The sequence below is a fragment of the Colletotrichum aenigma genome (genome assembly GCF_013390185.1).
Source record: "Colletotrichum aenigma strain Cg56 chromosome Unknown KSG_Cg56_contig04, whole genome shotgun sequence".
NCBI classification, from domain to species: domain Eukaryota; kingdom Fungi; phylum Ascomycota; class Sordariomycetes; order Glomerellales; family Glomerellaceae; genus Colletotrichum; species Colletotrichum aenigma.
The window spans coordinates 3,052,817-3,076,258 of NW_023500910.1; the positions used below are offsets into that span (position 1 = coordinate 3,052,817).

General features: G+C 55.6%; 7 protein-coding genes across 7 annotated transcripts; 4 read left to right on the forward strand and 3 right to left on the reverse strand.

Moving 5' to 3' along the window:
* Positions 1-374: 374 nt before the first annotated feature.
* CGCA056_v006705 (Acetate/butyrate--CoA ligase AAE7) lies at positions 375-2,560 on the reverse strand (the record flags this gene model as incomplete). Its single annotated transcript, XM_037321954.1, has 9 exons — positions 375-585; positions 637-733; positions 789-1,185; positions 1,235-1,343; positions 1,396-1,514; positions 1,569-1,672; positions 1,737-1,764; positions 1,828-2,162; positions 2,224-2,560. The coding sequence occupies 9 exons, from the start codon at positions 2,558-2,560 to the stop codon at positions 375-377; spliced, it is 1,737 nt and encodes a 578-aa protein (XP_037179606.1).
* Positions 2,561-3,514: 954 nt separating this feature from the next.
* ctc-1 (FACT complex subunit ctc-1) lies at positions 3,515-5,582 on the forward strand (the record flags this gene model as incomplete). The annotated part of the gene is made up of 5 exons (XM_037321955.1): positions 3,515-3,525; positions 3,715-3,937; positions 3,996-4,498; positions 4,554-4,925; positions 4,982-5,582. The coding sequence occupies 5 exons, from the start codon at positions 3,515-3,517 to the stop codon at positions 5,580-5,582; spliced, it is 1,710 nt and encodes a 569-aa protein (XP_037179603.1).
* A 377-nt stretch (positions 5,583-5,959) lies between these two features.
* On the forward strand, positions 5,960-6,943 carry CGCA056_v006707 (putative oxidoreductase; the record flags this gene model as incomplete). Its single annotated transcript, XM_037321956.1, has 2 exons — positions 5,960-6,460; positions 6,515-6,943. The coding sequence occupies 2 exons, from the start codon at positions 5,960-5,962 to the stop codon at positions 6,941-6,943; spliced, it is 930 nt and encodes a 309-aa protein (XP_037179604.1).
* A 577-nt stretch (positions 6,944-7,520) lies between these two features.
* CGCA056_v006708 (uncharacterized protein) lies at positions 7,521-8,370 on the forward strand (the record flags this gene model as incomplete). The annotated part of the gene is made up of 2 exons (XM_037321957.1): positions 7,521-7,644; positions 7,781-8,370. 2 exons carry the CDS (start codon positions 7,521-7,523, stop codon positions 8,368-8,370), a joined length of 714 nt encoding a protein of 237 aa, XP_037179611.1.
* A 2,445-nt stretch (positions 8,371-10,815) lies between these two features.
* Positions 10,816-12,569, forward strand: BGL1B-1 (Beta-glucosidase 1B; the record flags this gene model as incomplete). Its single annotated transcript, XM_037321958.1, has 2 exons — positions 10,816-10,859; positions 11,183-12,569. The coding sequence occupies 2 exons, from the start codon at positions 10,816-10,818 to the stop codon at positions 12,567-12,569; spliced, it is 1,431 nt and encodes a 476-aa protein (XP_037179612.1).
* Positions 12,570-13,293: 724 nt separating this feature from the next.
* On the reverse strand, positions 13,294-14,831 carry CGCA056_v006710 (uncharacterized protein; the record flags this gene model as incomplete). Its single annotated transcript, XM_037321959.1, has 3 exons — positions 13,294-14,366; positions 14,423-14,608; positions 14,675-14,831. 3 exons carry the CDS (start codon positions 14,829-14,831, stop codon positions 13,294-13,296), a joined length of 1,416 nt encoding a protein of 471 aa, XP_037178725.1.
* Positions 14,832-15,993: 1,162 nt separating this feature from the next.
* Positions 15,994-19,432, reverse strand: CGCA056_v006711 (uncharacterized protein; the record flags this gene model as incomplete). Its single annotated transcript, XM_037321960.1, has 2 exons — positions 15,994-19,079; positions 19,141-19,432. The coding sequence occupies 2 exons, from the start codon at positions 19,430-19,432 to the stop codon at positions 15,994-15,996; spliced, it is 3,378 nt and encodes a 1,125-aa protein (XP_037178724.1).
* Between the last annotated feature and the right edge of the window lie 4,010 nt (positions 19,433-23,442).

The following is a 23,442-nucleotide window of genomic DNA, read 5'->3' on the forward strand; positions in this document are numbered from 1 at the left end:
ATGACGACCCGGCCATTATACACTTTGCCTTTTTTGCGCAGTTGTCTTTCAGGGGCTTCTTGCCATCTAAGAGCGTCTGCGTTACAGGGCATCCAACAACGGAGGAAGGGAAACGGTTGCTCCAGCACCAATCGGGACGGCCCGGCTTCATTGAAGGTAGGTCTTGAACTGACTCCATTGGCTGACAAGTCTTGTTTGACCGAGTCCCGATTAAGCTAAATCAAAGAAAGTTTTTTCGAATCTTCTCTATCCATATAGTCATAATCTCCAAAACTTTGACGGATTACTCTGGCACGCAAAAGTGCCACTTAAACAGTCAACGAGCAACAGCTCCAGCTGTTTTCCATGGTATACCACCGTTCCCCTCTGCTACTTCATTCCTTACGCCCATGTTTTGCCCATTCTCTCAGAATGTTCTTCTTCAGCTTTCCTGTACTGGTTTTCGGAAGCTCGTCCACGACCTCGACTTCGCGTGGGACCATGAACTTGCTGATGTTGCTTTGGTGCTTTGCCCACGATATGAGGTCTTCCGGCTGGAGGCTCTTGCCTTCCTTGACTGTCACGTAGGCCTTTGGACGTTCACCCCTGGATTTGTCAGTGCCATTCAGCGATGCCAGTGTCAGATATTCCACTCACCAATGGCTGTCAGGAATCGCGACGACGGCAGCCTCCAGAAGATCGGGATGCTGAACGAGCATGCCCTCGAGGGCTACAGATGAGATGTTTTCACCGCCTAAGTACGACTCAGTATGATAACTTGGAGACAGTTCTTAATCGAACATGCTCACCTGAGATGATGATGTCCTTGGCACGATCTAGAATCTGCGCGGCTCCATCCTCGTGCATCACTGCGAGATCTCCCGAGTGCAAAAAACCCCGGGCGAAGAGCTTCTTGGTTGCCTCAGGGTCCTTGTAGTACTCCTTGCAACAAATGTTACCTTTGAAGATGATCTCGCCGATTTCCTTTCCGTCCTTCATCACGTCGATCAGAACACCCTCCGGTTGGTCTTGCTTGATTACACGAATCGGCAGACTCGTCAAAAAGCCATGACCCTGGCGGGCCATCTTGGCATACTTTTCGTTGGGGGGAAGGCTATCCCATGATGGCATGTGGTAGCCTTTGGTGATAGGTCCGTACGTCTCCGTCATTCCGTAGACGTGGACTGGTATCAGGTTCAGGTTGGTCTGCCTCGGTCAACATAGTCCACAACGCTTAGTCTTATACGGGACGAACCATCTGCTCAAACAAGTAACCGCTGGGCGGACTCGCGGCAACAGTCACACGACAAGGTTTGGGTAGTTCCTCTGCCTCCTTAGCAGAGCACAAAAGAGTGTTGACCGTACTGGAAGGCCGTTAGGATGCACAGAAACTTGTGGAATCATGAGGTCGCATACGGTGCAGCATTGAAGTGACTGATTTCTTCTTCTTTAAGGAGCTTCCAGATGAGAGGATAGTCGATCTTTCTCAATGTATAGTGTGTTCCTCGGACCATTGTCACCGCCCAGGGAAAGGTCTTTAGAGGTCGGTTAGTATGCCAAACCAAAAAGGCAAAGGTAGGTTTACGAACCCATCCGCAGGCGTGGAAGAGTGGCAGTGTCCATAGATACTTGCAACGCCTCCCATCGGGTGAATTCAAACCCGATTCGATAACATTACCCAAGGCTGCGAGGTCTGCGTACAGTTAACAGCCATTCAGAGTTGGTTCAGAACACGTGATGAGAGTTTTGTGACTTACAAGCCCCTCGATGAGTGTAAACCACACCCTATTTTTTTTTAGACAGTTGTCAGTTCTGATGTATCAGTTTTGCACATCCGTGAAATCACACCTTTGGACGAGAAGTTGTTCCTGAAGTGAATGGAATGGCGAGCATGTCGTCATCGTTGCCGCAGTGAGATTGAAGGCCGTCGAACCTCTTATTGCCCTGTCTCCGGTCAAATTGCAGGCCCTCCAAGATGGCCTCGTCAAAGGGGCCACTCAATTCCCCCTCGATGGCATCGGTGTCGGTGTCGATAATGAATGGGACGGACGGGTGACTTTGTTTGAACTCGTCAAGAAGATGGAGGAATTCTTGATCCACGATGATTGAGTCAACCTCGGCATAATCGAAGATGTATGTGATATCGTCTGACTTCAATCTGTAGTTCACAGCGACGTTGACCCCTATTTCTCGCAAGTAAGTCTCGTTTACTCTACTGCATTTCGGGTCACGGAACGAACTAACCACCAGCCAGGGCAATGCCGAAGATGCTCTCTAGAAAAGCCGGCGTGTTCGGCGCCAGGATACCAACGCGGTGGAAGCCATGCTTCTTCAGATAGTATGCAAGCCCGGTTGCTCGCTCAGCAAAGTCGCGGTAGGTGCGGCGCAAAAGCTTATTGTTGGCAGTGATATGGACAATCGCCTCCGCGTCGGGTTCAATGGCGGCAGCACGCTCCAGAAAATAGGTTGGGGAAAGTTGATGGATGTGAAAGGCTGCCTTGGGCTCTTCGGGCTTTGGAGCAGGTGAGGAGAGACCAAGGTGACCCAAGATGTTCTTGAGACGGGACGGCGGGCTGGACATTATGACGTCGACGAGATGAGTGCGATCGACTGTGGAAATGGTCTCAAATGTAGAGTTATGAGCGGGATTCAATGGCGATACAAAACAGAAGCACACGCTGATCCAAAATTTGGAGTCCTAAGTGTTCGTCTGGAAAGCGTCGGCTCTAAGGTCTAAGCAAGTGAGGAGAAGGTGGAAAGGAGAAGAGGAGGAGGAGCTCAAACACCTCCAGTTCCCCGACGAGGGCGAGAGGACCAGCTGGCCTACCTACATTAGTCTGTCTCGCGTCCATACTTGGAGCAATACCCCCAAGCTCCTGGCTGTCTGAGACGACAAACCCGAGGTTCTGAAAGCTCAGGGCCGGTTAGTGCTATCCCTCCCTTCCCATTACCCCACACTTGGCAAATGCTCGGTGCGTGCTGCCGTCCCGCCAGCTCCAGCTCCAGCTCCAGCTCCAGCTGCGTCTCCAGCTTTGCTAGCCAACCAGCCAGCTTACTAAGGTTGGGAAAAGTTGGGGTAACTGCGTCACCGCGCTATTCCCGACTGAGGACCACACCAGCAGCTGACTAACGCCTACCTCAAGTAAGGTATCCGTATCTTACGAATACCTAAGGTACCTAGGTACCTGCTTGCACTGTATTAAGTAAGTCGGCAACCAGGGGGTGGCAGGAGCGGACGGGGCCCACTCACTTTAGAGAGGTCGCGTCGCCGTGCCACCAGAGCCTCGCGCGACAGGAGAAGTGCACCACGCGAAGGCCCAATCGCCCCGAAATTTTATCACCGACAAGACAACCTGCCTACGGATTAAAACCCCGTCATCACCACCGTTCCTCCCATCGTCCACCCCAGGCATTCTGCAGATCGCGCCGGACGTCGCCTATCTACTCAGCATCGTGCCTTTAAGCTCCAGCCTCAGTTTCTGCCACCCTACTTTGACGACAATCAGCGACCTCTAGCCCGAGAGGTTTCCCAACCATGGCAGCCATGTGAGTGTTCAAGGCCAGCTCCTCGCCCCGTCTCAACCATCAATGCTGCGGCTACCCGGGTCCTCCCAAGCGAGCGCATTCTCCCCGCGCAAATTTGCGCAAACAGAACTCCAATTCCACCGCGCGCATCCCATCTTGCTTCAATCTGCTTTCCTCAGTCGCAGTAGCTAACAGCATGGCTCCTTCTAGCGAGAGTTTCGACAGCATCTACCTGGACCTCTCCAAGGAGAGCGGCAAGTGCAGATTCGCCGAGAGCGGTCTCGGATGGAAGCCTGCTGGTGGCGGCGACACCTTCACCCTCGACCACAGCAACATCGCCTCAGCGCATTGGAGCCGAGCTGCCAAGGGCTACGAGATCAAGATCCTCAACCGCGATTCGCGCATCATTCAACTGGATGGCTTCCAACAAGAGGTAAAACACCCGCCAGGCAGACCCCACGAGCGGCACCATATTGACTTCTGTTACCCAGGACTACGAGCGCTTGAGCAAGATCTTCAAGAGCTGGTACAGTACCAATCTTGAGAATAAGGAGCACTCCCTCAGAGGTTGGAACTGGGGCAAGGCCGATTTCGGGAAGGCCGAGCTGGCATTCCACGTCCAGAACCGTCCCGCCTTCGAAATTCCTTATTCAGAGATCTCAAATACCAACTTGGCTGGTCGCAACGAAGTCGCTGTCGAATTCTCTGCCCCAACGGACAAGAATGACACCGGCACCAACGGTGCCCTGGGCGGTGCACGCGGCAAGGGCAAGAAGGCTGGTGCCGGCAAGGATCAGCTCGTGGAGATGAGATTCTATATCCCTGGAACTGTCAAGAAGGAGGCCGACGGCGAAGACGGCGCTAGTGATGCCGGCGAGGAAGAGAAGAACGCTGTCGCTCTGTTCTATGACACCCTTATGGAGAAGGCCGAGATTGGCGAGACTGCTGGTGATACTATCGCCACCTTCTTGGACATTCTGCACCTTACCCCCAGGTCCGCTCACTTCCGTTATCTACCAAGCCAATCCGTCGCTAACATGAACCTGCAGAGGACGTTTCGACATCGATATGTACGATGCTTCTTTCCGCCTGCGTGGTAAAACCTACGACTACAAGATTCAATACGATGCCATTAAGAAGTTCATGGTTCTGCCCAAGCCCGACGAGACACACGTTCTCCTGGTCATTGGCTTGGACCCGCCTCTTCGTCAGGGTCAGACGAGATACCCCTTCATCGTCATGCAGTTCAAGAAGGATGAGGAGGTCACTATTGATCTCAATCTCACCGAGGAGCAAATAGACGAGCGCTACAAGGACCGTTTGCAGCCTCACTACGAGCAGCCTCTTCACCAAGTCATCACCTACATCTTCAGAGGATTGGCCAACAAGAAGGTCACCACACCTGCGAAGGACTTCCAGACGTATGTCGCAGACAGCCCCCGCTCGCTTGAAATGCCGAGAGCTAACATACATGCAGGCACCGACAACAATTCGGTATCAAGTGCTCCATCAAGGCCAGCGAAGGTTTCCTGTACTGCTTGGAGAAGGCGTTTATGTTCGTGCCGAAGCCTGCGACGTACATTGCGTACGAGCAGACTGCTTCCGTCACATTCTCTCGAGTCGGCGGCGCCGTTTCGGCGCTCTCCACGTTCGATATCACCGTTCAGATGAAGAATGGTGCTGGCTCATCTCAGTTTAGCAACATCAATCGCGAGGATCTTAAGGGGCTCGAGGAATTTTTCAGACTAAAGGGCCTGCGTGTCAAGAACGAGATCGACGAGGACGCCAAGCTTTTGGCCACTGCTCTCCGCGATCAGGCAATGGACGACTCTGAAGAGGAGGTCGTCGGACCGAAAGCGGATCGCGGCTCGGCTGACGAAGACGAAGAGAGCGTTGATGAGGACTTCCGCGCTGAGAGTGAGAGTGACGTTGCCGAGGAGTTCGACAGTGAACACGAGAGCTCGGGCTCTGGAAGCGCAGAGAGCGACGTTGACGACGATGACGCTGACGACGCCGAGGAGGAGGAGGAGAAGGAGGAACAAGAAGAGAGGCCCAAGAAGAAGAAGAAGACTGGTTGAGCGCGTCTGCTGCAAGTCGAAGGCTTTCGGGACTTGGGGCTGTTGCTAGGCGTTCTTGGGAATGAAAGGGAATGTAACACTACAATTACCTATTAGGCTGACCGGCCCTTAAGGGACCTGAAGAGGTTTAATATTTGGAAACGACCTCTTGATAACATGGTGCGGACAGAGGTAGCTGCCGCGAAAATTCTATACCATAGTGATTTATTTTACCTTCACTCTGGTGGTGGCGAGGTCTTCAACCAGGTCGTGCGAGTGGGTTGCAGCTGCCTAACCTAGCCGATTGCTGTGCTGGGGTATCAATGGCCATGAATGAAATAGGCAGGCAACTGCAAACCGCAACTCACATCATCAAAACAAGTACGGCCATCGGAACTATGGATCAAACGGTACGCTTGCGGGGAACCAACATTCACCTGCCTAGATTAGGCTTTGGTGTATACCAGCTTAGAGCCCAGGACTGTGCAGATGCTTGCCTGGCAGCGTTAAATTGTGGATATCGACAAATCGACTCTGCGCAGCTCTATGGCAACGAAGCAGATGTTGGGAGATCGTTGCAGCAATACCTCGAACAAGCGAAAGCACAACGCGAAGACTTGTTCTTAACGACCAAAGTCGGTCGCCACGAAGGCTCTGTCGAGAAGACGTACCGCAGCGTATTACGCAGTGTTCGACGCATCGCGGGCGAAGACGGGTACGTTGATCTGTTCCTCGTGCATCGGCCCATTCAGAGGCGCGAGGAGGTCTGGGTTGCGCTGGAGAGGCTGCTGGAGGAAGGAAAGACGAGGGCAATCGGCGTCAGCAATTTTCGAGCTGAGCATCTGGAGGAGATGAAGGGCTACGCCAAGGTCTGGCCGCCTGTTGTGAACCAGATTGAGGTGAGTACTTGACTCACGATCTAGCTGCGGAGTCGCTGATGAGGCATCGCATAGATCCATCCTAGGTGCCAACAAAGGGAACTAGTCACGTATTGCCAGAAGAACGGGATCCTTGTTCAGGCGTATAGCCCGTTGGCCAGAGGGCAGAGAATGTCGGATCCGGTGCTGGCACGGGTCGTTGCCCGGGTGCGGCGGCGGGTCTTGGCCGGAGTCACGTCCGACTCCGAGACCGAAAGGGCAGGGGCCGGAGCTGCCGGTACTGACGGTGATGGTATAGGAGGGAGAGCTGTGACTGAGGCACAGGTGCTTGTACGTTGGTCTGTTCAAAATGGCTTCGTGCCGCTGGTGAAGAGCAGCGACCCGGCAAGGATCGAGGAGAACGCCAATATCTTTTCCTTTGAGCTTGACGAGGAGGAAATGCAACTCCTCGACGACTTAGACATGGGTTCGCAGGGCGCTCTTTTTCCTGCCAACGTTAACTAGCGATTGGAAGCAAATCTGAACCCCTGTTCCCACTTTAAGCAACCGATGCCGTTTTACTATGTACATACCTAGAAAGGCATGAAGCTTTCACGGTGCATGACAAACAAACAACAACCCAAGCTCAGTTGCCTGGGGCGTAGGTAGGAAAGCATGACGAAAGTGCCCCACGCAGCGGCCATCAGGCGGGGCTTCCAGCGCGGTGAGAGGCGTTGAGCGAGGAACACAGGCCACTCAGACGCCTGAATGGACGGCGGGAGATCCGCAGCTTCACCTTCAAGGGCGTGGGAGCACGCACGGGAGGCGCGCCTGGAGGGGCCGGGGGTGCCCGCGAGGTGGGACGGAAAGCGATTGCTGGGTTCACCTGGAAGCTTCTCCTGATCTGACCTTCCCTTCTCATGTGGGAAAGATCAACAAACACACCAACAAGCCATCCGCCTACTACGCAGTAGTGAAATTGAGCCGCCTCCCGGCTCTCTGGCAGCCTCAAAACCCATACACCAACCAATTTCAGCTTACCCGCTATCGATTCTCTATCGATTCTACCCTCGACAGATCTGTAATGACAACAGTAACAGCAATGAGCTTGCAACGACCCTTGCGCGGCGGTTGCCAGTGCGGGCGCAACCGGTACGTCATCGAGCCTGTTCCTCAACAGACGAGTGAGAGGGTGCAGGTCCTCTTCCACACAGATGCCAGACACAGTGAGTCTATCATCTCCTTCTTTTTTTTTTTTTTTCGTCTGCCGTCTCTCTGGATTCTTTTCCTAGGCTTGCTTTTCTCGCTTGAGATGCGATGCCCACCAATCCCAAGCTTCGAAGCTAACCACAGCTTGCGCAGGAGTTCCCTTGGCCACCCCGCTGGCCGCAATGATCAAAGTGCCGATTTCCTGGTATCACAGCTCAACGCATGCCTTGTTCCCCGACGAGGCGCACTCTGCGATTCGCCGTGTATTCGAGACGCCGTCTAGCAACCCCTCAAAGCGATACTTCTGCGGCTTCTGCGGAACGCCACTGTCCTACTGGACCGAGCTTCCTCATACTGAAGCTGACTATATCCATCTTACATTGGCCAGCCTCTGCGGCGAAGACTTGCGAGATTTGGAAGACCTGGGTTTGATCCCCGAACTCGAGGAGACGGAGAGACAGTCCGTCGTTCCGACAACGACCACGGTAATTGGGAGGGAAACCCGCGGCGTCCCCTGGTTTGAGAGCATGATCGACGGCACCCGTTTGGGCAATCTGCGTCACAGCCAGATGGTGGATCAGAGTAGGGACGGGAAGGTCAGGGTCGAGTGGGAGATTGTGGAATGGACCGATGCGGACGACGGGAAGACGGAGGACGTTGAGATGACGAGCAATACTGGCAACGGCAAGCGCAAACTAGGCGAGCGAGACGACGCGGATGCGGCTTTGGAGGGCCTGCATTAAGTCCATGCCATGTCATGCATCGCATCGCAGCGGCAGGGTAGGTGGTATCAGCACCAGGGGTGTTGTGGACTGGGCCGGCTCACCTTCGTCCCGCGTTCCGTACACCTCGGTGAGGACTGAGGTTGGTATTATGGGGGTTTCTGCTTACCTAGATGCCGATAATAGGCTTAGTGGTGCAGCGGCGATAGGTTCGGACCTGTCGGGGACGGACTGAACAAAACGAATGACTAAAAGTACGATGAGAAGAGGGAAAAGCTGAATCGAAGGGAGGCACGAGGTTGGGAATCTTTGATTATGGAGTCATGAGGGAAAAGCAGCCGTGGAGGCGACGGCGTACCATGGATTTAGCACATTAAGGCACAATAGCAAGATGTTTAATGGTCCCGAGGTTTCCCCCCGCCCAACAAGATAAGGTGCAAGTCAGCAACACACATGTACCTGAGTGTAGGGCCGAAGGCTCGTTGGATCGACGAGCGGGACCCGCCAGTCGGCCGGGGCGGGCTACTCGACCGAAGAAGAGGAATTGGTTGTACGGCCATGTGATTTTCGCGTACTGATAGCTGCGTGGACTAAGACGATTTAAACTGGAGATTATGGTTTTGGAGGGGCGGAATTGAACAGGCAGGGGACGTCTGCCGTGAGTTTCGGGTTGCAGTCCGCATGGAGTATGTGTTGATCGAACAGACGATTGGGTTATGGGTAGGAAGAAACGCGCAGATGTTGATGCCAGGTGTCCTCCGGGTCGTATCTATATTCTAGGTCTGTTATGAAGCTGGGGATGTGGTCGACTAGCCTCCGCCATGGACAAGACGGAGATGATGGGACGAAAGCCGTTGTTGGAGAAGCACAGGCGACATTGGACGAACGAGCCGGCAGTGGATGGAAGGGAGGCTCACCCGTCGTTGCGCCCTTGCCCGCTCACCGAATGCGACCAACATGGGCCAGCCAAGGGGGGCTCGGCATGCGCTTTGGTGTGGGAAGTGAAAAGATGGCGGCGGTTACCTGGACTCTGGTATCATGGGCGGGTGAGTTCCCCGTCTGCCCAGGTTCTGCCCTAGTTAGCAGGTGGTTGAACAAGATATGCCTTGGGCCGGGGTTTGGGCGAGGCAATCAAGAGGCAATCAAACGGCACACAGTAGTAATAAGCGGCTGCTGATGGCTTCGTGGCCCCGAGGATTTGGCGAGGTTCCCGCACGCGCATGCCGCCAATGAGGCGGCAAGCGGGATAATCAGGTGAGGGATCGAGGCTTGTCGTGTTTCGAATCGGCTGCGAGTCGAAGCTGGGCGAGGAGAGAGGTGGTCGTCGGCTCGACGGGCCGGATTGTCGATGTCCTCAGCAGGCTCTCTCAGCGGGGGGGGAAGGGACTTCCCCTCAACTGACCTGAGGGAAAAGGGACCCCACGGCGGGGTAATTACCTACCTTGCCTAGTGGACTGCCCCTGGCCTGGATATTCGTACTGCAGGCCCTTGTCAACTGTTGCTACCGCCAGCAAACTCCGCTGTGTCGTGGTGAGCCCGATAGGCACCCAGGTACGGGTACGGATAAATACCTGGAGTTTGCGCAGAGAGACACCGCCAACCCGGTCGCACATGGTCATCCGACGCAACCTGGAAACAATGGACGGAACATAAGGCGGGCATGTTAAGGTTCTTTTTGTTGCGGAGGAATAAGGTACCCTTCCCAATGTCAGTCGCCTGTTGGCAAATAGAAGCAGGTGCCTGTAACACCAAGACCTCTGGCGTCAATTGTCTGCCTCGTTTGCATTAGCGCTGGAGAAGAGCAGAAGACTAAGGTAGAAAGAAGTAGGTCTTCTTCAGCATGTACCTAGTTGTTGTGTACGTCTCTTTCTCATCCCACCACCAGCAGCAGCAGCACCACTTCCGGACATGGTCCAGTCTTCGTTTCTCGGTGACGACGGTCCGACGCGGTAGAATTTCTGGAGCTTCCCAGGTCCCAGATTGACTACTGACTGCATGGAGGGCGCTCCACGAGACGCCCTTGTAGGCTTGTCCCATGTCTGCTGTTTCTGCTACCCTTTCCTGCGGGTGTTTGTCCCATCTTTGCCATCCTTGTAGCTCCGTGTCGACATGACCTCGCCTTACCTTAACCTGCCAGGTATCCCCATCAGACGAATGATGATTCCCAATTCATTCCACCGCAACCTCTCCTTCCGTCCTTCTGATGCGTATAAGTATCGTGGCAGCTGCTGGTCCTCTGTCTGCATTTGTCCCCCCTCCTTGCTCTCTCTTCTCTCCTTGTCAACATATCCTCTTCGACCCTCTGTCTAGTCGTTCCAACTTGCCCACCGTTGCAGAGTGGCTGATAGCTGCTGTCCGGACAAACCACAGACGTTGCGAACTCGGGCTCTCGTGAGAGTCAACGCTGGTTGCAACACGCTTTAGAGACTTTAACCAACAACTTTGGCCTCAGACTCATAGCCCAACATGTCTTTGCCGAGCGACTTCCTTTGGGGTTTTGCCACCGCTTCGTACGTATCTCACCTCAATATGTTGCATTGCGCTTTTCTTGTCGGCCCATTATCGTGCCTCAGTTGCTGTCACAATGCAGTTTTGCGTCTGCCTCCGGCCCGTGGCCCGATTCGGACAACTAGCAAGCATCCTCCCACCAACCACGCACCACGACCCTCCGCCCTCCTCCCTCCGTCTTACCCGCCTGCAATTCCGCACACTTATTTCGCTCCGTCACCCCCCACTCACACCTTTCCCCTCCGTCCCTCCTTGTCGTCTAATAAGCGAGTCCAACAACATGTCATGCCGAACCCCTACTAACTCGTTTTGCCCGCCATCACAGATACCAGGTTGAGGGTGCTGTCGAGAAGGACGGCCGTGGTCCCTCCATCTGGGACACCTTCTGCAAAATCCCCGGCAAGATTGCCGACGGTAGCTCAGGAGTCACTGCCTGCGATTCCTACAACCGCACCGCCGAAGACATTGCTCTGCTCAAGTCTGTTGGTGCCAACACCTACCGCTTCTCCATCGGCTGGTCCAGAATCATTCCCCTTGGTGGCCGCAACGACCCCATCAACCAGGCCGGTATCGACCACTACGTCAAGTTTGTCGACGACCTTCTCGATGCTGGCATCACGCCCTTCATCACCCTGTTCCACTGGGATCTCCCCGATGGACTCGACAAGCGCTATGGCGGTCTTCTGAACAAGGAAGAGTTCCCCCTTGACTATGAGCACTACGCTCGTGTCATGTTCAAGGCCATCCCCAAGTGCAAGAACTGGATCACTTTCAACGAGCCCTGGTGTTCCTCCATCCTCGGCTACAGCAGCGGCTTCTTCGCCCCCGGCCACACCTCGGACCGCAACAAGTCCCCCGTCGGAGACTCCTCGCGCGAGCCCTGGATCGTTGGCCACAACTGCATTCTCGCCCATGCCCGTGCTGTCAAGGTCTACCGCGAGGAGATTAAGCCTACCCAAGGCGGCCAGATCGGCATCACCCTCAACGGCGACGCCACCTACCCCTGGGACCCCGAGGACCCGGCCGACGTTGAGGCTTCCGACCGCAAGATCGAGTTCGCCATCTCCTGGTTCGCCGACCCCATCTACTTCGGTAAGTACCCCGACTCCATGCGCAAGCAGCTCGGCGACCGCCTGCCCGAGTTTACCCCTGAGGAGGTCGAGCTGGTCAAGGGCTCCAACGACTTCTATGGCATGAACCACTACACCGCCAATTTCATCAAGCACAAGACCGGCGAGCCTCCCGCCGACGACTTCCTTGGCAACCTCGAGACCCTGTTCGAGTCCAAGAGCGGCGAGAACATTGGCCCGGAGACCCAGTCCTTCTGGCTGCGCCCGAACCCGCAGGGTTTCCGCAACCTCCTCACCTGGCTCTCCAAGCGCTACGGATACCCTCCCATCTACGTCACCGAGAACGGCACCTCGCTGAAGGGCGAGAACGACATGCCTCTCGAGCAGATTCTCGAGGACGACTTCCGCGTCAAGTACTTTGACGACTATGTCAGGGCTATGGCCGACGCCTACGAGAAGGACGGCGTCAACGTCAAGGGCTACATGGCCTGGTCCCTCATGGACAACTTTGAGTGGGCCGAGGGCTACGAGACCCGTTTCGGCGTCACCTATGTCGACTACGAGAACGACCAGAAGAGATACCCCAAGAAGAGCGCCAAGAGCCTCCAGCCTCTCTTTGAGAGCCTCATCAAGAAGGCCTGAGACATGCATGAGCCCGTAGATGAGAGCAATAGAACAGAGACGAAGACAATCACGTAGATTGGAGTTGCATAGCAATCTTTTTGAAATGTAAAGAGGGCCTTCGTGCCGCTCACGATTGATGCATGAAGAAGCTTGTTCTGTCTCATGATGTAGCGTCTGTATTGGAGATACTCAAATGGAACATGAGTTATGTGAGCAAAGCTTGCTTCCTGTGACTTCACCGATGTGAATTGCTCGCCGAGCTTTCTCACAATATCAGAATGTTCAAGCATCTTGTTATTTAGGCTGGTAGGCAGACGCCGGTTAAACATGACCTTGGTCAGTCGATTCCAGTGTTACCTTACATGTCATCTCTGTACAGCTTGTCTGGAATGATGGAGCACATGCGGCTATGGGATAATGCTGCGCTACAAAGGTTCCGCTACGCCACATCAAGAGAATTGCCGGCCCATAGATTGTGTCCTTCTGGTTCAATCTGTTACAACGAGTGATTCACCCCTGGTTTTCTTTATGCATAAAACCACGGTGGGCGGCGTGAATAGCATAGAAAGAGAATGGCACGTTTAACATTATGCGCTTATAGAATTACTGCAGTTGTGTAAAGTCCTGATCTATGGCTTGGAGCTGCTTGAATCTTTGGTCTGACTGTGTTGCCATTATCCAACCGAGTGTCTCGGTTGCAACTTTATCCCAAAACCCGTGCGCATGTATAATCGAGCAAGTTCTACGATATCGTCTTGACAGGCACCGCATTATTCCCGCCCTCTACTCCGCCAGGCTTCTTTTCACAGTCATGATCCAAAGCCCCATGAGACCCGTCTCCGTCGCCGATTCCATCTTCCCTGACTTCCCCCGCCCCAGAATTACTACCCGCCTCTTCGTCCTCCGTAGTCAACGTCTCCGAGTCCGCCTTGGCGCCCCTCCTGAGGTACCACTTGAACACGTACACGAGGATCTGTGCCATGAAGACCTGCTCGATGGTGTACAGCAGCACGGGGATCTGAATCAGGGCGCGGGTGAGGTCGTCGGACTGGGTCCACATGGCGGTGGCGAGCGGGATGCCGAGCGACGTCGTCTTGGCGGCGCCGCAGAAGCAAACGGCGATGGTCTGCTCCCGGGGCAGCCGGCAGACGGTCACGGCGCGTCGGAGGAGCGAGGGCGAGCGGCGCATCATCAGCGCGGAGTCGGCGACGCGCGGGTTGACGGCGTCGCACAGGGGCAGCGGCGGGCGGGCGGCGTAGAAGCAGATGAGGGTGAAGAGCATGTAGAGCGCGACGTTCATGAAGACGTTGAAGATGATGGAGGCGTGCGGGGTCTGGTAGAGCGCGCCCGTCTTGAAGGCGGCGGAGAAGGTGGTCCAGACGAGCAGGATCAGGCAGAAGGTCGACACCTTGGCGAGGTAGAAGGTCCGCAGCGCCCAGTCGACCTGCTTCTCGAAGAACCAGCGCAGCGCCTGGCCGACGGCGAGGGGGAGCAGCACGCTCAGCCCCAGCTGCTGGAGGACGTTGGCGTACATGGCGCCGAGCGTGCTCGGGTTCGCGGGCTGCCAGTCCCTGAACTCGTCCGTCTTGGGGATGAAGCCGTAGATGAGGCCCGGGGAGATGAAGGAGCCCAGGACGTTGCCGATGACGACCTCGATGATGGCCGCCGCGTCGTCGCCGCCCGAGGCGCGCGTCATGACCACGTTGGACGCGATGGTCGTAGGGAGACAGGAGGCGACAACCATGCCGACGATGATGGGCGTGGAGAGGACGCCATTGCGGAGGCCGCCTGCGGCGATTATGATGTGGATTATGACTTTTGTCACAGTGTAAGCCGGGCACGAGTCAAATGGAATGATAGGGGCTCCATACTTAGCAGGATTACGGGAATGATGATGAAACTGATGCCTTGAACGATGATGTGCAGCCGCCAGTTGGTAACATTCTGTCTGAGCTTCGCGTGGGAGAGCTGGAGGCCGCTGACGAGGAAGATGATGGCGATGCCGCCGTAGATGATGGAGTATTCCGATCTGATGGGTCCACCGCGGGCCGCGACGTCTTTTTGGAGCGCCCGTCAGCTTTGCTTTACTCTTACTTTGAAAGCAACGGGGCCAGCCAACTTACTGGGGAAGAAGTATGCAAACACGCAGCTGAGCCCAAACCCAATCACTAGCCACTGCGCGAGGATGAGCTTGAAGATCTTGACGGCCTTGGCCCAGACGCGGCCCCCGACGGTCGACGGGGGCTCAGACGCCTTCTTGTCTTGGGCGGAGCCGGCCATGGTGGTACTAGAATACTATCCGGAGATAATTATGAGCGGCCGAAAAAGACATGATACGCCGGGGACGGGGCGTTGGAAAAACACGGCGATGTGGAGTCGACGCGAGACAGCCCCCCGATTTGAAAGCGATCGCGGTCGGCGGGAGGGTTGCACTTTTTCAACGACGTTTCAACGCAGCAGCAGCAGCAGCAGCAGCAGCAGCAACGACAAAGACAATCATCAAAAGCAGATGGTGCAATTGGCACATTCACCGCAAACGACAAAATCTACCACCCCCGTGACCCGCCGGACATGTCTTCGTCCGCTGTGAGAATGGATGACGCCAACGCCCAGGCTCTGCGGCCCGGGTTATTGCCGGCCGGCCAGAATCCCGACATCGGGGTCGTCCGAAGCGAAGATGGAAGGTCGACGGGCGGTGTGGTGGGGGAACTTTTTTCAGCGAAAAGAAGGTGGTTGGTTGTTTGAGAAGAGCGTCAGCCAACATGGGATGGAGCCTCATCCGAATGATTTGCTCATGCCGCCGTGTCAAAATGTGTGTTGGATTCCACATGCTTTCGGGATCGTCCGCCTCGGTGCCGTGCCGGCTTGGCCGAGTATGGGGCCCCGCGGTCGGCGTGACACGTGGGGACCGAACTGCCTCGACGTAACGGTTCTTCGGCAACGCTCATGGTTGCTGAATCGTTTGTCCGCTCTGCCGAACTGAAACGGTCGTACAGGGCCAGGACTGTAAGTCCAAAAGAGTTGACCGGACCAATATCACCAAAGCAGACCGAATATGGAAAGCAACTCTTGGGTTTCATGGTAAAGCAACACCATTCTCTTTACGTGAGCTTCTAATATCTAATATTTCAGCTAAATTTATCATTATCTTTATGACTTAATGCGGGCATGTTGACACCCTTTTCAGGGTCTCATCCTCTCAAGGCATTATTACCACAATCATTTTCCGTGAATCTCCAACCTATTTCGCTCGTCATTGTCTCGTCGTTCGTCCCAACCGCTCACTGTATCATATAGCCCGTCGCTGCATCAGAATTTCGACGTCCTGTTTCCAACGCGCCCCAGATTTGCCTTTGATCCTGGGTATCTACCAATGCTGAAGAGAAAAAAGAAAAGAAATAAAAGTAAATCACGACTCAGTTGCTGCGTTAACCAAGTCGTCTCAAGCGTTCCTGGAACCTTGCTGCATTCTCTTCATCGCCTCCCTGTGCAAGTCAAACATCTCGCCAGTTTGCATGCTTCTCGTGAAGGCCTGCTCAGACCGCTCCTTCTCGATCCTCTCCTTCTCGCGACGCTTGGCCTCTGCCTCCTTTTGGCTCATCAGGAAGCTGCGCTGCAGGTCAATGTTTCTCTGCATGTCTGCCTCCCGAGCAGCAGCTTGAGCGGCCAGGTTCGCAGAGCTTGAGGCGCGGAACATCATAGACGTATCGCGCCCGTGTGCGCCTACTTTTGCAACCGCCGATGCGTTGCGTAGGTCGGCCTGCACCGAGTCGCGGAAAGACGCCAGCCTGGCCTCGCGAGCGTCCCTGGACGGCGCGTTGGACACCCTGCTGGGCTGGTGCGAGTCAAATTGAAGCTTTTCAGTGGACGTCGTCGGCAGGTACGGGTTGCTCAATGATCTCCTGTTGTCTGACATGGAAGTTCGAATGGTTCCCATGCTGCTCTGGCGGCGGATCATTTCCTTGCGCTGGCTCAAAGGCAGATCGTCAAGAGACGATTCTGCCATCTGCTGCGGATACCCGGGGTAGTCGTAAGCAGAGTAGACCTCACTAGGCGGGCGTTGCGCCGCAGCGGAAAAGTCCGGCGTTGAGTTGGCACCGGTCAAGATCCCATAAGTCTTGTTTCGGATGGCCATGCTTCGCTGAGCGAGAAGGCTCTGCGGGCTCGAATAGGACACGATGCCTGGCGGGGGCGGGGGCGGCACGAAGCCGCTGGGCGAGATCGGAGAGGCTGCCATTGGCATGCGCTCGGAGCCGCTGACACTGGGAGACCTGGATGGAAGGTGGCTTTCCTCTGCGATAGTCTGCACTGTTGGCACCTGGTTCTTGCTCGAAACCCTGCGGTGGTGTTTGCGAATCATGGGCGGAGGAGGCGTGTTTGGGTTGTCAATTCCCGATCCCCAGGAGTTGTTTCTCGAGTGAGTACGAGGTGCAGTGAAGGTAGACGTGGGCCTCGGGTGTGCCTGGCCAGGAAGAGGTGCCGGTGAAGGGGTGGGAACTGGAGCGGGCGTGGCAGTCAAAGCTGTTTGCTTCAGCTCCTCCACGTTCAGAGGCGCCGGTGTCTCTTCGCGTTGCGGCACATCCTGAGTGTACTCAACCACCGGCAACGTCTCGGGGGCAGGTGCTTCGGCATGGCTCAGGTGTTTCGCCCACTCATTCGTCCGGTAGTGCAGAGCCACGTTGGAAAGTGCAGGTGGCAGGCGATCCGGGGTCAAGCTCACCGGTGTCGAGTGTACGGAGGCAGTCGATTTGGCTTTTTGCGAAGGGGTAGCAGGTTCAACGGCCTGCTTCATCGGGTTGCCTTCCGTGATCGAGTCGCCGCTGTCAGCTTGCTTGGTCGGCTCACCCTCGGACTTTTCGACAGTGTTGTCTGCGGGAGGGGTCTCAACGGTAGGCTTCTCCTCGATGTTGTCGACCGCGTTGTCGGCAGTATCGGCATTCGTGTCGCCCTTGTCCTTCTCATCATCGGTCGAATCGGCGAGGGCAGCTGAGGCCTTCTCGGTTGAGTCCTGGCTAAGCTTCTGGTTGACATCAGCGGTCTGGGGGCGCGATTCTTGGAGAGTGCTGGCGCCGCTGTCATTCTCTGAGTCGATCGTTGCTGCGATGGAGCTGTCCGTCTCCTTGCGATGGTGCTTGAGAACGGCGACTTCATCCTCGTTAGGGCCAGTCTCAGGGCGTGACCCCGTCGTGCGTTGGGAAACCTTCCGCATCAGGCTGACCGATCCTTTGGAAAGACGCTTCGTGAGTGAGCTTCGCTTGCTGACAACACCCGCCTGGTCTTCATCGTCATCGGCAAACGTTGCTACGGTTGACGCCCTTCTTCCACGCGTGTTCTCGTCAGGAACAGGGAATCTGAAAGGCAGAGGCACGACTTCCGGAACAGGAGGAGCGTCAGCTTCACGGGTGCTTTCGTCATTGATCTCCGTGGTGTGTACCATGGCTTCCTTCTCGTCGATCAGCCGTCTCGGGGTAGTAGGGGCATTGTAGGCCTCGTCAGGAGCGACTCGTACTGTCACCATGCTGTCTTCTTTGTCCAAGGACATAAGACCCTGGGGTGTCGGCTTCGGAGGAACAGGAGGGGCAGCGTCACACCCCTGCATTTCGGCCACCATCAGAGGCTCAGGTCCAGGAACCGAAGCGCTGTGGCTGTAGCGAGGCTCCTTCTCACTTTCGCTGTCGCGAGCGAAGCCGGAATCGTGGTCACCATGCACTCTCTCCCATGCGCGTCGTTCACGGGCATTCTCAGCCTCGATTTGCTTTCCAATGTTCAGTTCCTCCTCGTCGCGAGCTCGTTGTTCCTCGGCCAATTCCTCTTGCCTCTTGGTGCGGCGGTCCTTGATGACGTTCCACAACCTCTTCTGGGAGATAATGCCGACGCAGAAAATGACGATGATGGCGGCAAGCTCGACGCGAATGCCCTTGGTCAAAGGATAGGTAGTTGCGCCGACCGGGAAGAGGTTGTCATTCAAGTGCCAGATATAGGCCCAGAATTCCTTCAGCCCGGCTCGGCTGAAACAGTCGATACCTATGACAGTCGATGTGGCGCCGGTGAAGGAGATGCTGACGATCAATGCCCAGTCGCGGGTCCATCGGGTGAAGTATGCTGCGAAGACTGCCAATGTGAACACGACAATGAAGACAACTTTGGCCACACCAGAAAGCAAACCGCCTTCTTGCAGACACAACAGCCACATGCTGAAGCAGAAGCCGCCCAGCCCGCAAGCAAAACACTCCGTAATCTCATTGAACCACAAGGAAGCGAAGACACCAACCAAGATGCCGGGGAGCACCGCAGCGACGACAAAGCCTCCTTGGGCGCCATTGCTGACAGGCAGTGGGGCGAGATACACAACCAGGACTGTTATACCCAGTCCAACAGCATATGCGACGGAAAGGGTGTTGTGCATCATGGGTTGCCTGAGACCGACGAGGGTGTAGCCAACGCCGACACACAATAGGATCACGCCAGCAACGGCCCATCCGGGGGTCACCTTTGGCTCAAGGGGAAGCTGGCCCTCCGGGATGGTAGCTGGTAAAGCGTCAGCGACATGTGTCGGGCGATGGAGATATGTTGTTGGCCATGCACTTACAGTTCAAGAGTGTCGAGTTGCCGAAGGTGACTCCATCAGTGGCGGTTGGCAGTGCAGAAGAAATGGATGAAGTGCTCGACGCGATGATGGATCCCGTGACGGAGGCTGCGGTTGACCTGGCGGGCGACGTTGATGTGGCTGTGGCCGCAGCATCTCGAGTTCCGGTCCGTGTAGTAGAGGTGACGGCCGTTGCTGAGCTGTCCTGTCTTCTTACAGGCACGACATGACCAACAGCAAGTTGAAGACAAAGAAAGAGAAAGAAACACACGACCAATCGGTTCCACCTCGCCATGGTTGAATATTAGGGATCTGGTCTCGTCGAGGTTTGCTGTACCGGTGGCGTAAATCACGAATAATATTAATGAGTGACTGTGAGATACGCTTCGGGCATTACTGAGCTCGACAGAGGGAGGGACGCCGGCGAGGAGGGAGCAAGCAGACAGCAAGCTCCAGGAGAAGAGAAGGCCGGGAAGACCGTATTATTAGTCGAACAGGACGTCACGCCGGCTGGGTATCCTGACCCCAGATACCAGTGGGGTTATGAATGAGACAAGGAAGCTCTCGGAGAGCTGAGGCTGACAAAAGGGGAGGGCAGAAGAGGAGAAGCAAAAAGGGCGAAGACAAGGACAAGGAATAGCCCAGCTGTCGTGGAGTGGAGTAGCAACCCGGAGGTGATCAAACTATATAGGACAAGGAGGAGGGCGTAATGCCGGAGGGGAAGATCCATGTGGATGGAAGTGGGTTTCGTGGGTTGCACCGAACGAGGAACCAGCGGAGCTCACGCAGTGCTTAGTCCATCATAGATGCGTAATAATGAGGCAGGCCGCGAGTCTCTGGATTGCAGAGGAGGAGTCCGAATCGTATGTGTGTGGACGTGTGTACGGCGTGACCCTGTTCATGAGTCGAGAGCGCATCTGGACTACCAGACGACCAGACGCAGGCGAGGGGATCAGAGTTGCTGCATCCGAAATCCCCAGCCATGCAAACGCAGGCAACAGACGGCAAGGTGAGGAGGAGGAGCAGCGAGGTCGGACGGAGCTCAGAGCTGGGTTGCATGCTCGGTGCGGCCTTCTGACAACGAGCATCCGGCTAGCCAGGATGCAGATGAGCCATGGCGGGCAGGATTGGGGAGGCAAAGGACGCGCGGGTGCAGGAGATGAGGACCACGGCCATGGTCAGGCTGGGGGGAAAAGAAGAAAGCTGGAAGGACAGGCAGAGGAACGTGTGGCCAACTGGAGCCAACCACGAGGATGAAGTGCACTTGGCGGCGTTGAATACAGCCGAGCTGGCTGCGGCTTTCGGCCAGAGGAAGGCCAAGGGTCTGGAGAAGCATCAGCTATACGTCGCAGCGCCGTACGTATTGGCTCTTCGTTGGCCGATGGGAGGGGCTCTGTTGGCAGCAGCAATCCCGGGCCAGAGTGTGCATGTCGTGCCAAGGATGTGATTGACAAACGAGCCGACGTGCAGTTGAAGGCGAGTTCTGGTCTCGGCGTATCTGCTGAGGCACGATGATGCGAGCATGTACGACTGGAATAAGAGATGTAACCTGCGAGCGGCTGGCGGTAACTCGACGTCGGAAGTTGAGGCGCATCCATCCCAAAATTACAGGGACAGGGGGTAACCCCGGCATATCACACGGTTAGCGTTGACTTGGATGGGAGCAAGACAATCAGGAACGGGACTAGGATCAGGAACAAGAACAGGAACAGGGGGGCGAAAAGGAAGAGAGGAAGGGCAAAAAAAAAGGGCTGATGATGGAGGGGCAGAGGAAAGGAGGGGTCCGTGGGGTGTGAGTGAGTGTCGAGGGCGGATTGGACGCAAGGCCAAATGGGCGACGGCATTGGGCGTGGACTGATGGCTTCGGATGAGAATGAGATGGGAGATGGGAGATGGGAGATGGGATGGACGTTGGGCGGTTTGAGATTTGGAGGGGCGTGGAATACCGGACGATACCTAGTGAGGTGAGCCCATTCGCGCCTGCCCTGGCTCTGTGAAGCTGAGCCAACCAACAATCATCGAGTTGGTAACACGCAAAGGCTCAGTGAAGCCGTGTGCCGTCCCGTCCCGTCCTTTCCTGGTTGGTCGCTGCGGTTGCCCCCCAGAAATGCCCGAGGCGGGCGCGCGTTCACGGCCTTGCTGCTGCTGCTCTGCTTTAGCCCAGTCTGCGGCCAGCGTGCAGCTCACGGCAACAACTCAGCAATGGGTGCCGTGCGGTCTGCCATTAGCAGGTTAGGCAGAGACTCGAGAAATGGAAGAATCGGGACATTCGCTCAATAATTGATCCCCAATCCAGCATGAACTCGTATCCCAATCCGGACGCGTCGGCCCGCCTGTGCGCCGCGACCTCAGGTGCATTGTGAGGGCTTCCTTTTTCCCCTCTCCCTGGCGGCGCCGAGCCAAGGGAAGGGAAGGGAAGCGAACCCTTACCGCACGTCGACATGCTGCAAATTGCGACCTGCCTGCAGACTGCAGCTGAGCATGCAGCTGAATGTGCAGCATCTCCGTGGTCGTCGCGGTGGGCTGTCCAGAAGCTGCAAAATATTCTCAAGGGAGCGCGACTGGAGATGGCAGGGTCGCGATGCGTAAAATGAGAGAGTCGCACCAGCGCGGCGGGACGAGGACCGTCTGCTTCACCGGCGCCGTCCCGTCCTTGCCCGTGATCACCCACAGGGCACAAACGCAGGTGCCAGCCACGCTAACCCCACTCGGGACCGTTTTTTGCATAGGGCTAGCTTCTTGAGGACTGATTCAACGGTAGGCTCCTGCTTCTGCCCGGCATCTTCAAGAACCTACAACCTACATAGGAAAACTAACGATGCACTCTGCAGGTACAGCAACTGCGAACGAACTCACTTGGGCATGGTCAACTCCACTGCAACATCACCTCCTTCGCTCTCCACCGCCGCCTACGACAGACTTTGCTAGCCAGCTTCCAACTCTCATCTTCCTAGCTTCAACGTTCGCCGTGAACCTCCGAATACCATCGTCAGCATCAATAGATCTGAATCTCGACCCATGATCCCCACTCCACCCATCTCCACCTCGGGTGCATCGTGATGGGACGTCTGCTCGCCGGTCTCTGTCCCGCCGATCGAGATTTCAGATAATCCCTCGTTGATTCCTACCAAGGCACAATGCCAGCCCTTACCGTCCGATCATCCAGGTCTGGCGTCTGTGTTTCGCCATCGAGAAATTCCAGAATCTCGACCTGGGAACTCAAAGCGCCGTCGGGGTTGTGTGCTTGTCTGTGCCCGTCTTACAAACAGTCCGATCACTAGTCATCGCCGACGCCGCAGACGCATCTCGAACTATGCGACATGCCAGCCTCTACAAAAGGAAAAATCAGAGGCGCCCACTTTAGCCTATGGGCAAAACTCTCCCCCACTCTTTGCTTCGGTGGGTGAAGCTCGGCAAGGGCGAGATTCACGTCACAACGGCTCTCAAAGTCTTGACAGCCCCCTGGCCTTGTCTGATCGGCTCCGGGCTATTGGAACGCCGCTGCGGTCAAGGGCCCAATATTCTTCCTCTCGCTGGTCTTGACTCTTTACTTCTTGTTTTTGTCGGGTTTGCAGTAGCATAATAATCACCTTCAACACACTTTGTTTTGGCGCTTTGTTTCGAAGGCTTGCGTCTGGAAACAATACTAGCTTCTGGGGTACATGGGATGCTGCCGAACGATTCCTTCTGCCAGAAACGTTTGCACCGCGAGGCATGCATTTCCATTGAAAAACAACGACTTGTTGGTCTGAAACAGGGTTCATGCTGCGTTGTCGTCCCCACGAGGCGTTCTTGCTCAGACTCTCGGGAGATTGAGGGTCCACCCATTCCTTCGAGCCCTTCAATCTCGCAAGGGAAGGATTTTTTCGTCCTTCTCCAAGTTTTTTTTTTCCTTGCCGGCGTCATACCGAGTGTTGACGGCGGCATGCCGGCTACAACCAACAGAGTGGGCGACTGAGGGGAGCCCAATCGACCATGGTCGCTGGAAGGACCATGTATAACAGCAGACGTTGGATATGATCCACCCGCTCTGCGCCTCATCGCATAAAGGGGTTCCCGCATCCTGGTCGCTTTGATACAAGCAATGCCTCGCTGCATGAGCCTCCCCCATACTCACGACCCTGGCGAATAATTGTTGACTCTTTTTAGACTTCTCAGTCATCAAAAAGAATTAAAGAGGCAAAGAAGAAAACTCTGTCAGCCGGCTGGACGGTTGAATCGGGCAACTGATCTGAGCCGACCTTATGGGAAAAGAAAAAAAGAAGACTAATTTGGGCGCCGCAACACCGGACTCATCTACCGCTC